General features: G+C 42.5%; 1 protein-coding gene across 8 annotated transcripts in view; it reads left to right on the top strand.

Annotated features, from left to right (window-relative positions):
- Positions 1-12,626, top strand: part of FRMPD4 (FERM and PDZ domain containing 4) — a 564,699-nt gene that overhangs the window by 298,083 nt on the left and 253,990 nt on the right. The window contains exon 1 of one of the 8 annotated variants that reach the window (XM_053312359.1): positions 3,672-3,862. The exons of 6 other annotated variants lie outside the window; for them this stretch is intronic. Coding sequence is in view for 1 of the 2 variants with exons in the window: in XM_053312358.1 (XP_053168333.1) it covers positions 4,376-4,401 (26 nt within the window). In the remaining variant the exon portion in view is untranslated. Of the gene's footprint in view, positions 1-3,671; positions 3,863-4,360; positions 4,402-12,626 lie in introns of those variants that run through there. One more of the 8 variants, XM_053312358.1, reaches the window with a different exon arrangement.

Genomic DNA, 12,626 nt, shown 5'->3' with positions numbered 1-12,626 from the left:
ACTTTTAAACTATGTAAATAGTTAAATAAAGTTTTGTTTATTTCATAACTGAGAAACTGGAAGTTATTCATACTAGAATATCACAAGAAAAGCTAGGAAAGACACACACACACACCCAACTCCCTTTCTGGACTGTGATGGATAACAGGGGATTGTCCCTGATTTTGTGCTACTCTGGAGGTGCAGAGTGTGTTTAGGAAGAAGACCCACTTTTTAGTAAAGGGACCTGGCATTCATAAATATTTAGATGGCCATCAAGGCCAGTCAACATGTTTGAATCCCTATCATTAAATATTTGTGTATAGATTACAACCTTTATTCAACTCAAATGAAAGCAATGGCTTCTTAATTTCTGATTATGGGATTTCTCCTGCATTACTTGGTGAACTTACGTTGCTAGAAAAAAAAATTCCCTTACTTACAAGTTAATGTACAGTTCTTGTTTGAGGTAAACATGTCTGAAACAACACTAGAGAGATGCAGGTTGTTTAGCTTTGTTTAAAAACAATTAGACCATATCATTTCTTTCCGTTCTTTTAATTATTGTATTAATAATTTTTTCCCTACTTGCCTAGTAAATGCTAGCAAAAACATGATGGAACTGGAAATTACCAGAGCTCTGCCCAAAAGTAAATCTTTCTGGAAAATTGCCTACCCTGCTGGGTCGGGCCCATTATATGTATATTAGGGGTGTGCAATTCGGATTTTTGGTGATTCGGTTCGGGACCCGAACCGAATCACCCCTGTTCTGTTTTGTGCCCGAATATGGGCCACCCAAATCACCCTTGATTCGGTTTGGATTTGGATTTAATCCAAATCTGAATTGATTGGGGGGGAAAGGGCCCAGGGGAAAAATTTTGGGGTGGGGTGGTAGTGCCCAATGGGTAGAAGCTACCACCCCAATTTCAGGGGGATTGGGCAAAGGGCTGATTTTTGGGGAATTTCTGAAGTTTTCATGTCTTTGGGGCAGATTGGGGCAGAAATTGGGGCCTGGGGCAGAATAGTGGGGTGGGGTGGTAGTGCCTAATGGGTTGAGGCTACCACCCCAATTTCAGGGGGATTGGACAAAGGGCTGATTTTTGGAAAATTTCTGAAGTTTTGGTGTCTTTGGGGCAGATTGGGGGCAGAAAGTGTATCTGCCGCAAAAGAGTGGGGTGGGCTGGTAGATAGTGTCTAATGGGTGGAGGCTACCACCCGTCCCCAATTTCAGAGTGATTGGGCAGAGGACTGGATTTTGGTGAATTTCTGAGGTTTTTCTTCATAAGGTGCAGTGTGCTAGATTGATATTCATAGTAAATGAGAGTGTGAAAAAGTGAAAGTGGGGTAATGAGAGTTCTTTAATTGAAAAAAATCTCATTTGCTATCATTGAATGAGAATTCACACCTCAGAAGTTTTTCTGAAGGGATGTTATTCCCTTATTTTCTGAGGTGTGAATTCAAGTAAAGAACTCTCATGACCCCACTTTCACTTTTTCACACTCTCATTTACTATGAATATCAATCTAGCACACTGCACCTTATGAAGAAAAACCTCAGAAATTCACCAAAATCCAGCCCTCTGCCCAACCACTCTGAAATTGGGGACGGGTGGTAGCCTCCACCCATTAGGCACTATCTACCAGCCCACCCCACTCTTTTGGGGCAGATACACTTTCTGCCCCCAAACTGCCCCAAAGACACAAAAACTTCAAAAATTCCCAAAAAATCAGCCCTTTGTCCAATCCCCCTTAAGTTGGGGTGGTAGCCTCCACCCACTAGGCACTACCACCCCACCCCACCCCACTATTCTGCCCCAGGCCCCACTTTCTGCCCCAATCTGCCCCAAAGACACAAAAACTTCAGAAATTTCCCAAAAATCAGCCCTTTCCCCTATCCCCCTGAAATTGGGGTTGTAGCCTGCACCCATTAGGCACTACCACCCCACCCCACTCTTTTTGCCCAGATCCCATTCTATGCCCCCAAACTGCCCCAAAGTAACTAAAACTTCAAAAAATCCCCCCAAATCGGTCATGAGCCGAATCACCCGAATTTTTTGGCCCCAAAATTCGGGTGATTCGGCTCGGCCCCGAAAAATATCGGGGGACATCGAGGGTGATTCGGTTCGGCCCCGAATCACCCGAAATTGCTCATTTTGGGCACAGATCGATCTGTGCCCGAAATTTTTTGCACATCCCTAATGTATATAATGTGCAAACCCAGACCACTGGGCACATTGGATATGAGTGGCCAGAAATCTATGGATAAAGTAAGAAAAAGAGAGATTGGCTGGTCATGTCTGAACTTCAGCATTTGACCAGGCATTTCTAGAACAGCTCTGTCATGTACATGACACTTTGTTCCAAGTATGGATTCCCCTTAACAAGCAAAGGAGTGGGGGACAGTGTTCTCGCTGTTTTTCCCCAGTCTGTGTGTGGAATGAGTTTTGTTCTGTGTGGCAGTATCAAGGCAGTGTGTGTGCATGTGCATTCAGAGTGGGACCTTCCTGATTCAGCCTGAGCAGTTTCTAAAATTAACTGAGCGGACATCCAAAAACTTGTGAGCGTGTGGATGTGTGCATGCCTTAGAGAGAACACTGGTGGGGGAATCCTTGAAAAGTGTTCTAAAGGGCAGCCAGGGGATCAGTGGGAGAAGTAGATTAAGATTCTTAATGGCCCACCACATGCTTGAGCTGCACCGGTGGGATAGCAGCCATGCTGGTGGCACTGCTGGGGCGGTAAGAACCTTAATCTACTTTTCTCACCACCCCACCCAGCCCCACTTTAAAATGCTTTTCAAGGATCCTTCCACCCCTTTGTTTGTAAAAGGGAATCCTCACTGGATTCCTATGTACAGGTGTAGTCCCTCAAACTGCCAAACTGGTTCAGTGGAATGGACTGGACCAGCCAGTCAGTTCGACTGAACCAGTTCAGGGACCAGTGCTTCACGGACCAGTGGTTAAGTCTGAATTTAGCCCGAATTCAAACCAAACTGTGATTTTCAGTTCATACAAGCCTACACTGCCCCATGCTGATGCACAATTTAAGTATGCCTTCACCTCACTTCACTCACCACAAGGAAATACTGCAATCATGCAGGTGGGGAAAAAGATATTAGTGTGTCACATCAGGGACAGTGCACTCTCAGGGGCACTGTAGCCAAATACATCATTCCACTTTCATAATGCCTGGACAGGGCTATTAGGACTTCAGTGTCATGAAAATAGTCTATGAAAAATGATGGCAAAACATGTGGTGATGCACATGTGACTTATGCACATCTCATGTGAACAAGCAAGAGAGTTGCTTAGTGTTTATGTAGTAAAGGTAAAGTGTGCTGTCAAGTCGATTTTGACTCCTGGCACCCACAGAGCCCTGTGGTTTTCTTTTGGTAGAATGCAGGAGGGGTTTAACCATTGCCTCCTCCTCTGCTCACTACTTATTTCCATTGCAATGTATATGAAAGATCAATCTTCCTCCCTTTACAGTGAATGACCAAGACAGATGTGACTACTTGGAGGGCACCCTAGTGTGTGCTAGTGAAGTGAAAGAGAACCTTGTAATGAAATCTCATTGAAGATGCAGAGAGTATGTTTCAGCATTAGGCATTCTCCTCATGTTTCACATAAATGCATCCCAGCCTCATGAGAGGATGAGCAGTGCATTTGCACTGGCTCATTCAAATTGAAATGTTGGTAAGAGAAGCATCTTGAGCAAACAGGGAACAGTCTGGCTTTTATTTCTTTATTTTTTTAATAAGCAGAAAGGTTAAGCTCTCAGCCATTTAGCCTGCCAGTTTATTGGATGTTTATTTGCTGGTCTTTGTGCACGTTGGAGGCATTTTTCAAAGAATCGTTGGCAAGATTACAGAATGCTGCATAGCACAGGTCTGGAGGAAATTAAACCAAGACTATTTTACAAAGTTACAGTCATCATAAATCTGTTGTAGTATTCCCCGGATTGGATAGTGTTGTGTCAGGAGCGGGGGAAAGGATGCAAATATCTTTTCAGGTTTTTCATTTCTTTTCCTTTTGCTTCTTAACATTGTAACAGCATTGCAGCCTCTCTCTCTCTCTCTCTCTATCTCTCTCTCTCTCTTTGTCCCTGTTTAGTGCTGAAATGAAATGTGGCTATAACTGTATAGATTTGTCTTGTCCTCCCAAAGCAATATTTTAAATCAGGGTCTGGCTTTAGAGGCATGGTGTTCTGCTTGTAGGCATTCACAACCGTAAGAGTTTGATATACAGCATTCCTGGACCTGATCAATTCCTCCATATTGTACTGAATGCTTTGCTGAAGTGGAATCAGATGTTTCTTTTCAATGGGGCATGGATATCATCTTGCATCTTTACAGGATATTTTGACATAGCTCAGGGAACTAAAGAGGATTCTGGAGAAGGATGAAAAATTTAAGATTTAGTAACTGGTATGTGTGGCTTTCAGGCATATGTGTGTTACAGAATTATTTGGCTTTAATTACCGGAGCTGAGTTAAGGGAGCATGCCTTTTGAAGTAACTGTACACTTAGGATTTATTATGCCATTAAATCATTTCTTGCTAATGTGCTGTCCTCCTTAAATATTAGGCAACATGCTAAGTTGCCTAATTTACTTTACTTCAGTTTCTCAGAAGTAATGGTATCTTTCAGAGCATTGTAATGCTGTTCTGATGCAAAGAAGGACAGAGGTTTTGCAGGGCTAGAAATCTATAGAAACTTTTGGTGAGGTCTTTGGTGCTTAATAGATTGGTTATGAATTTGCAGAGCTTGCTGATGAAAATTCACTTCCTAAAGGGGACACAGTGTCTTGGATTTTAAATAAATAAATAAATAAATAACACATGTGGTTGCTGATAAATTTCCCTAATGAGAAATGTGCTCCTCATTTAGAACACCAAGAACTTGACAGGTGTACCTGAAAGAGGAAGTGCATACATCAGTATATAATAAGCATCATCCCAGTGCTATTTGGGCATTTCTTTTCAAACGTTCTCTGGATCTGCATTTAACCCAGCTGTACACTGAGTTTATATACTGAGTTTATATACTTAATAAATCTATATCTTGATTGGCTGAATTGCAGATTGCAACATATTCTGCACACACTAAGAATGGAGTCTCAGAAAGGATTATAATGATCTAAACCAATTATTTTCTTTATTTTGCATTAAAATAGGCATTTCAGTATTTCAGCAGAGATGCCTTTTTTTTTTAAAGTTGCACTATATTAACCCTGTGGCAGTGGTATTGGGCATTGCAGTTACGTTAGAATGCAATGCAATGCAAGTTCTAATGGGGGGGGGGGGAGCATGCTACACTATTAAATAAATACTCTTAGTTGTCTGCATAGTATTTTGTGAATGAACCTTTCCCCCAGATGACAAAATATTATGTAAACTATAGTCATACAAAACAGTTGTTAAGACTTCTGAGGCTGGTTGCAGTTTCTGGTACTTCAGGTTGTTGTGAGTGAGCTGGCTCACCTTTCAAAAAGGATCCAATAAGGAAAGAGAGTGGCAGGTTGTTGGGCAATAAATAAGAATGTGAGGGATTGCATTGGTAGCTCAATTTGCCAAATGTTCTAGCGTGCTTTTTTATTCATTGGATTCTGCAGAGACTGGCAAAAGGGCTTATTAAAAATCTTATTGTTATGCATAGAAAATCTATCCACTGAAAATGGCATTTTAAAGTGCTTCAGGTTGCCTGGATCTGGATCTATATTTGTAATTTGCACATATATGTATATACATATATAAAATACACATGTACATATATATGTGTATTATATAAAATGCATGTACACACGTGGTGTAGTGGCAGCATTGGTAGTACATTCTGAACAGCTGTAACAGAAGTGAAATATTTGGCTATTCTAGAATGTGTGTCTTAATGTTGTCCCTGCTTTTGACAGACTAGTTGCTTGCAATGTTATGAAGATTCCCTTATTTCCAACTTTTGGCTTTGCTACAACCACTTATATTGAACAGTATGGAAAGTCAGAATTGTGGTGTTTAGAAGGAAAATTAATCATACTGAAACATGTTCAGTTTCATTAAACACATTTTTTTTTACTATACACAGTTTAATTTCTCCCTCAAGATAAGTAAAATAATTTCTGTCATTAGCAGAGATGTTAATGGAAAGCAATAGCAAAAATTGGAAGCACTAGTCAAATCCAACCATCATGTTTTTATATACATACCACTCTAAATCTGTCAGATACTAGGTAGTGTATATTCCACAACATATCTGTGTTTGCTTGGGCCTATAATAAGTGGGTGTATTAAAATGAAACTTTGTATTTTTGGTATGCAATTAATCCTAACAATATGCTAATATATATATACACACACACACACACACACACACACACACACACCATAATCTTTAACATGTATTATGTAAGAATGGGAGAGAAGCCAGAGTCTCTAGTCTCCTTTATTTATTTTAATCACTTTTCAACAAAAAACAAAACAAAACAAAGGTTTCCAAGCAGTTTACATAGGAAACCCCCCCAAAAATAATAAGATGGTTACCTGTACCCAAAGGGTTCACAGTCTTAAAAGAAACATAATGTAGACACCAGCAGCAACCACTGCAAGGAGACTGTACTGGGGCTGAATAAGACCAGTTGCTCTCCCCACTGCTAAATATAAGAAAATCACCAGTTTGAAAGGTGCCTCTTTGTCCACTTAGCAGGGATCTGTGCTTGGTAATCAGTGGATTATTTAAGCCCATAGGACCTGCAGCTGTGCATTGGCCAAAAGATGGAGGTGGAAGACTCGGTGCTGTTTGCTCAGCATAGTGGACACCACTGGCTGAGTATAGGTCCCTTGCTGCACCTGTAGAGGCCATGGATGTGTTGGTCTAACACTGTCACTGCAGCAGCAATACTCCATCAGTGCAAGGAGAAGAATTGGGCAAAATTGGAGGCATGGCAGGGGATTAGTTGAAGCAAACTGGAATCCTGTTCAGGATTAGGGCTCATCCCCACAAAAGTTTAATGTCATGCCTTTTAAAATAGTTGGTATAAGTTAAAATATATCTATTAGACATATTGAGAAGCTCTAGATGTCCATGCTCTCACTCAGTGTAACCTTCCGTGGCCCCTGGCTGCAATGGAGAATAGGGTTCCAGCTAATACTGCAGCCCATCATAGCATACTGTTATCATATTTACTTATTTAAAACATTGATTGGGGTGTCTTACAATGAAACACAATGAGGTCATTCACACGATCAAAAACTGTGTTCTACCCGGGTTTGGGAGCTGTGTGTGCTCTCAATTTTCAGTTGTGTGGAACCAGGGTAGGAGGAAAAATGGGTAGAAGTGATTGTGAGGAAGCAAGGTAGGAGGAAAAGCTACCCAGATTATCTGCCTTCCTTGCTTTCACAGAACCAAACATTGGGAGCACTCACAGCTCCCAAACCTAGCCCCACCCTTTTCTTTATTACAATAAGGTTACGGTATATAAATATATCAAGGATGATGATATATTTACATATAACTGAAAAGGTACATATAACTAAAAAGAAGAAAGTTGGGTGGGAGAGAAAAAGAGCTGTGTTTACAGCTCCCAACACTGGGCAGAACACAGTTTTTGATTGTGTGAATGACCTCAATAACATACAAAAACTGCAATAAAATCAGCAAAGCACAATCAGCCACAATAAAACAAAAACAACCAGTAATATATAATCCCTACCCCTGGAACACCGATCACATATATCAAGGCATAGGGAGTGGGCTACATCATTCTGTCTCCATCCTAAATTAGGAGCACAAAAGTGACAACTTAGTGATGGGACCAATGGCGATAGGCGACTCTGCACAAAGGGAGCACTTTGCATAAATAACAAAAAAACAGCAGCTAGGAATAGGAAAAAGAAATGAAGAATAAAGCACTTTTCTTTTTAGACTCTTTACTGTTACTCTGTCAAAGGACTACAAACACCAAAGCCAATCAGGAATCTCAGCTCCACTACTGCAACTGAGGATGTAAGAACAAGGCAGCCCATGCAGGTATGCAAGGGAGAAGTGGGACACCAAGGAGGGAGAAACCTTGCATCAAAATATGATACTTGCATCTCTTCCATTCTTCTCCCACCCCCAAGAAAAGAGAATGGTGTGCAGACCACTCAAACACCCATAACCATATAGTATTTCCACTCTTAAATTAGGAAGAACTGCGTATTGATGGAATAGTTCTCCATTATTTACCAGGAAGTTTTTCACACCCGGCTTTTAGTTCACATCTCCTCCCAAACAGAGGTGTGTGTTCACATATAGGCCAAATTTACTCTGAAGTCCCTGTGAGCTATCAGGGAGCACTTTACACACAATTCGGGTTTTTCATCGGACATTAGAGTGTAGCCCAATTTATATCTGGTGTTAAAAAAGTGACTTTTTGTTCAGCTTCGAACTCGCAATATAGCCTCACAGAAAACCTGCTGTCTGAGAAAGCTCCTGATGGTAGCACTCTTCCATGCTGAGGAAATGTGCAGCTTACTATAGTAAAGGGGCCCCTGTTGCTTCAACACTCCAAATGTTCTGCACCCCCTTGACACCACCACCACCACCCCCGGTTAGGTCTGCTCTGGGTTAAGGAGATGTTTTTAAAAAAATTAATTTTGTTTTCAAACTTATCCTCTCCGAGAGAGTTATCCGAGGAGGTGAGGGGTGTGTGTGTGTCTGCGGAGGTTCTCCCTCCCCCTGCTGGCCTCCTTTACTTTGAAAATCAGCCTGAGTCATGCCAGGCCGTACAGAGGCCCTTTGCACTGGTGCGGTAGCCTGCACTGGGAGGAAAGGCCTGGAAATGGGCCAAAGAACAGCTGAATGGCTGATTTTGGAACTGAGGCCAGTGGGTGGAGGGGAGAAGCTCCACAGACCTCCTCCCCCCACATTGGATAACTCCCCCAGAATTAGGCTCTGCCCGCCTTCTAAACCTAAACCATCACAGGACATGAGGTCAGGCACTGGAGGATGGCGGCAAAAGAACTTTACACTCAAGCTTGGCTTACTCGCAAATGACACAGAGCAGGTGGTTTTTTTAAAAAAAAATTCGTGAACACCCTGAACTGGCCCGGGGTGGGGTGGTTCAGTTCAATCCCAAGCAGTCGAACCGAACTGGTCCAACGTCGAACCTGTTTGCACATCCATAACAAGCACTTTAGTCATAGTCATTGCTGCTCCTGCCCATTGCTTATTGCACCCCAATGAAAACAGGACATGTTCAGTTGGAGTAAAATAGGGCCACTTTATTAATGTACAGTAGAATAAGACTTGCAACAAGGTACCTAACTAACCAGAGTGTAGGTACTCCTCCTGTGTGGAACCGCATCCTAGGGAGGGCCATTCCACACCAGGGCGAAGGACAAGGCAGTGGAGTGGATTCAGGAATATTAACAGTTTAATGATATAGATATTCTGTACAGAGAGGCAAGTGCAGTCTGCTTTTGCTGCGGGCTGTTTGTTAGCCCTGCCTCTACTCCAGGACTGGAATGCAAGTAACTAAAGCCCCATTCAAAAGCTGGCCTGGATCAAGGAATGGATTAACCAAAAACACCACCACACCAACCTCCACATCTTTCTAGGCTCCCAACATTCAACATTTCAATACATACAAGAGCAAGGATTTTCCTCAAGTGTGCCAGTAATTGCACTGTGGTCCTGCTATCTTTTTCTTCTAGCAGAACTGATATGCTTTCCCAGAATATGTGATAGACAATAATGTAAGAAGTTTAGTCTTCCCTAGCATGGAGATGTGGTCAATGGCAGATTACTGCATAGGCAGTATAGGCAGCCGCCTATGGTGGCAAATCTTGGGGAGCAGCATTTTGAAGGGAAACTTCATTCTTTTCTTTTCTTTACCTTTAAAAATGATGCTGTGTAGCAGCAGAGGAGGCTCTGCCTGCCTCCTAAACCATCACAGGATGTGAGGTCAGGCACTGGAGGATGGCAGCAAAAGAACTTTACACTCAAGCTTGGCTTACTCGCAAATGACACAGAGCAGGTGATTTCAGGCCTCTACGCGAGCACATAGGAACATAGGAAACTGCCATATATTGAGTCAGACTATTGGTCTATCTAGCTCAGTATTGTCTTCACAGACTGCCAGCGGCTTCTCCAAGGTTGCAGGCAGGAATCTCTCTCAGCCCTATCTTGGAGAAGCCAGAGAGGGAACTTGAAACCTTCTGCTCTTCCCAGAGCAGCTCCATCCCCTGAGTAGAATATCTTGCAGTGCTCACACATGAAGTCTCCCATTCATATGCAACCAGGGCAGACCCTACTTAGCTATGGGGACAAGTCATGCTTGCTACCACAAGACTAGCTCTCCTCTCCTCATGTGCAAGCGCATGCACAGAGGCACAAAATCACCTGCTCTGTGTCATTTGTGAGTAAGCCGGACTTGAGTGTCCTCCAGTGCTTGACCTTACCTCCTGTGATGGTTTAGGAGGCAGTGGCATTTTTAAAGGTAAAACACAGAATTGTTTCCCTCCCCCTCAAGCCCCCTTTCTCTTGTCCCTGGGGTGGCAAATCTTTGGCTGCCTATGGGTGGCAAAAAGATTAATCCACCCCTAGATGTGGTAAGGGAACAGCTGCATTTGTTGCTTGCTTCTCTCTGTGTCATGCAGCTTTCAAAGGCAAAGTGGTCTGTATGGATAAAACAGTTGGCAGCCTCATTCCTCATGGTGATATAAGAACTCACTCCACAACTGATGTCATTCTGTAAACATGGTAACTCTTTTAGTTGTGTCTGTTTTCATGATAATTAGCAGATAGGGAATTTCCATCCTTGGTCAGGCACACCTGATAGAAGTGAGTCATCAACTCTATAGCCTACATCCCTTGCCTGGTATACCGTGAAACGAGAGGGGAGGAGGTTATATCAGATTGGTGACTTAACTCACTGTAGAACCATTGCACTGTGACTCCACCAGCCACTTTTACATGCTCCTGTTTTCAATGCTCTAGCACATGGCCAGAGTTCCCATGCAAACTGGAAGCCTAGTATGGCCAAAGATGGATGTGATGAAGAGAATAGGGGGTGGGAAAAGAAGGCATTCTGAGACATGAACAAGTCTGATGGTTACTTGAGAGATGCTGTTGGCCCATGTGCCAGTCACTTTGGCTCTCTCATTGTACGCCTTGGTTTCTGTGTTAACAGTCCTCTTTCTAAAAGGATTATAGTTGAGGACTGAACTTGGGTATATCTTGCATACTAAACCCATTTTCCCACTGAGCTATGGGTCCATCTACAGCCCAGTCAGGATTGAATTATATGCTGAGATAACTGGATTGGTAATGCATGGGGGCTGTTATGGGATTTGCCCCAAGAGACTAGCAAAGTCTCTCTAAGGTTTCCTTCTTAGTGACCCTGAGAGACTAGTAACATACAATGATCCACTCTTCCAGTAGGTCTTTTTTCTTATTATCTTTGTGATTGTGTGGCTATGTTGTTGCTTTGTGGATAGGAAAGTCTCGATTCTAGGCTTGCTGCCTCTCTCCTTTTATTATAATTATTTTTTTGCCAGGGTTACATTTGCATCTCGCTGGAGTGTTACTCACATGCTATTTGCCATTTTGTTGCCTTTTCTGACTAATAGCTTCTGGTATTGCTTCTTGTGAACTTGTTCATCTGGCTTCCATTATTTAATTTTGTTCCATTCCCTTTGCAAAAACCTTAATCCCCTCACACAGACACCAATACCAGCGTGTTGGGTGCAATGCTGTTGGCACAGTTGCATGCAATGTGTTGTGTGAAATTAGCACCCAAGTGAGGCTTCAGTCCTTTTCTAAGAGATCTTTGGGAGCTGCATACAATGTTCCTGAGCCAGTGGGCTACAGGATGATGAAGGAGGAACTGTCATCTGATTGCTTAGGAATATACTTGTGCCTTTTGTATTGGAGGAACATGTGTGTATTCTCTATAGTGTAGTGAACCTACTGGACTCCAACCCTCATTTTATGTTTGTTCTGGATATTTATGTTTGTGAGATGTGAAGGTTTGAAATGCTTTAAAATAGTTTATTTTGGAGTGAAAACCCCTGCATTTTCATCCTCAGAACTGACATGGTAGAGCCTTTGTCCATAAAGTGCTAGATGCAATCATCAAGTGCTACGCACAAGGACACATTTATACATGCAAGGAGATGTTACTAATACAACAATTCGTACTATCTGTAGCCCAGATGCAACCTTTATTCCAGAAAGCCAGTCTGTCCTCACCACTCTGTTACAGGTAGACCTCGTTATACACAGTACTTCTATTTGTGGTTCTGCATATCCGCGGTCCTAAAATAAGCACCCAACTACACATACGTGGGACACAAAGGGTTACGTTCCACATATCCACGGTGTCAGGATGGCCAGAAATTACCTTGGAGGTCATTTCCAGCCACCATTTTGTGGCTCTTAAAAAAAAATCTTCATGATTTTTTTGTAGACAAATGACCAATTTGGTACGGCAGGAGGAGGATTCCTGGAAGGCTGAAGACCCACGGAGCATGGCAGGGCACTATCTTTCATGACATTTCCCCCCATGTTTTGCCCATTTTTTCAGTATCCAGGAACCTAAGTGCCCCATTCTCATTGCCACAATGTCCCTTTATCTGATATCCGCTGTTCCAGTGGAGAATGGAACCTCCATGGAT

This window comes from Hemicordylus capensis, chromosome 3, assembly GCF_027244095.1.
Source record: "Hemicordylus capensis ecotype Gifberg chromosome 3, rHemCap1.1.pri, whole genome shotgun sequence".
NCBI classification, from domain to species: domain Eukaryota; kingdom Metazoa; phylum Chordata; class Lepidosauria; order Squamata; family Cordylidae; genus Hemicordylus; species Hemicordylus capensis.
The sequence above is the reverse complement of the archived record's forward strand: the minus strand, read 5'-3'. Positions and strand labels throughout refer to the sequence as shown.